Source organism: Cryptomeria japonica, chromosome 10 (assembly GCF_030272615.1).
Source record: "Cryptomeria japonica chromosome 10, Sugi_1.0, whole genome shotgun sequence".
NCBI lineage: Eukaryota > Viridiplantae > Streptophyta > Pinopsida > Cupressales > Cupressaceae > Cryptomeria > Cryptomeria japonica.
In genome coordinates this window covers 615,670,612-615,672,387 of record NC_081414.1, presented here as the reverse complement: position 1 = coordinate 615,672,387, position 1,776 = coordinate 615,670,612, and the positions used below count along the sequence as shown (strand labels likewise).

Sequence of the window (1,776 nt, the reverse complement as noted above, 5' to 3'; positions counted from 1 at the left end):
GCTCATGCCCGCGGATTGATTTTATTGGTGCCTTTGTTAAATAAAAGACTTTTCAGAATATCTAAATGCGGATTTTGATTATGAGACATGTTATAAGAGTGATGATGATAAAATTCATCTCCTGTGCAGTCGCAATAAAGAGGCACATTTACTAAACCAAATTGCACATTGGCAGGATATGAGAGTTTTATTACAAAGAACAAAGGAAGATTTACAATTAATGTAAGCCAGACACCAAAAGCAATGGGAATTACTAGGGAATGAGGTCCAACGCCTTTCCATTCCTGCTTCTGGATATCATAGAGTTGTCGAAGAAAATAAGAACCTTTATAATGCCCTACAAGACCTCAAAGGCAAAATAAGAGTATACTGCAAGGTCAGACCATCTCATGCAGGCGATTCTGGTTTGCAAAGCACAGTGAAATTTCCTGGGGAAGATGGGTCACTTCTCATAGTCAATACATCAAAGACTGGGAGAGGATATGGCTAAAGATCAACTTGAATGGCCACGGACAAGGGTAGTCTATCAGGTTAAAGTTGGTCCAACAGTGCCTCAAACCTCACCTGCGAACATGGTACTTCCAGTATGGCCCCGCCTGGAAGACAACAGACGTCCCTTCAACCACTGTGAACTTGGGGTTCCTTTGGGAATGCCCTTTGGAAATTTGAATTCTTCAAGATTGGTTCCCCAACAGCCACCGCAAGATGACATCAATGGAGATAGCTCTCTGGTTTCTCTACCTCGTCTCAAGGCAATGACATGGAGTATGGAGAATCAAAATTCTACACCTGCAAATCGAGTGGCTGTGATTAACCTTAAGCTTCAAGATTATACAAAGCCTTCATCCGGAGAAACAGAGATCAAGTTCCCGTTATCAAGAGATACATTGGAGGCAATGTTGAGATCAATGTACTATATAAGAGATCAGTTGTCAAATGCTGCTGCAGCTCCAAGTGGACCAGTACTCAAGAAGCCACGTCAGTAGCATTTTTTCGTCTTTAAGGTCTTTCAAAACAAAGTCCACTTCGCTAAGCCTAACAAAAAACCCCATTCACAGCACCAGAACGACTTGCATTGTGAGTTTACAAGAATGGATAGCACATATAAAACTAGACTAAAACTTTATATGTGAAAAACATCAGTAAATATATCAAGCTACGATACCGGATACCGTGATTAAATATTTCGAACACAGCTGATTTGATAGATTCTGCTGATTATTTGCAACAGTTTTCGAAGGCTTTCAGCATCATAGTTTTGCATTTACAAAAAGGCATTTCAAAGTTTTTAGAAAAACGAATAAAATGAAGCCATAAAGATGAAATTACATTTTGGGATGCAAAAAGATTTAATGTACATGCATGCCTAGAGATTCTTCCAATAGAAGGGCGAGGAGAAAGAAGTCCAATTGCAAACAAGATTAAGGCTATTTATCGTTTGAAGGCCAAGCTTCTTGCTGTAGCTATGGAGCAACAAACAATCTGAAAATCACCATGAAAGCACTCAGGGAAAGCTAAAAATGAAGTCCCAGGCTTAATCGCTTTGTCCCACATGCACTGGGAGAAGGACATTTTTAGTGTTTATATACAAAAACGCATAGTATTATAGTGTCTAAGCTTTAAAGGCTTTTGACACAAGGTGTCCATGGGCGCTCAAGGCGGGCCCGTGCGCGAGCACACTTCTCGAGGTGAAGGAGGAGTGGATTGGACGAAGACCAAGTGGACCCCACGCAGGCACGTTTCTTGAGGCAAACAGGCAAAATTTTGCAGACGACG

At 41.0% G+C, this 1,776-nt stretch overlaps 1 protein-coding gene across 1 annotated transcript; it reads left to right on the top strand.

Moving 5' to 3' along the window:
* The first annotated feature begins 478 nt into the window (after positions 1 to 478).
* LOC131065415 (protein FAR1-RELATED SEQUENCE 3-like) lies at positions 479 to 1,195 on the top strand. Its single transcript, XM_057999917.2, has one exon. It carries the CDS (start codon positions 483 to 485, stop codon positions 984 to 986), a length of 504 nt encoding a protein of 167 aa, XP_057855900.2. The 5' UTR covers positions 479 to 482; the 3' UTR covers positions 987 to 1,195.
* Positions 1,196 to 1,776: the final 581 nt, after the last annotated feature.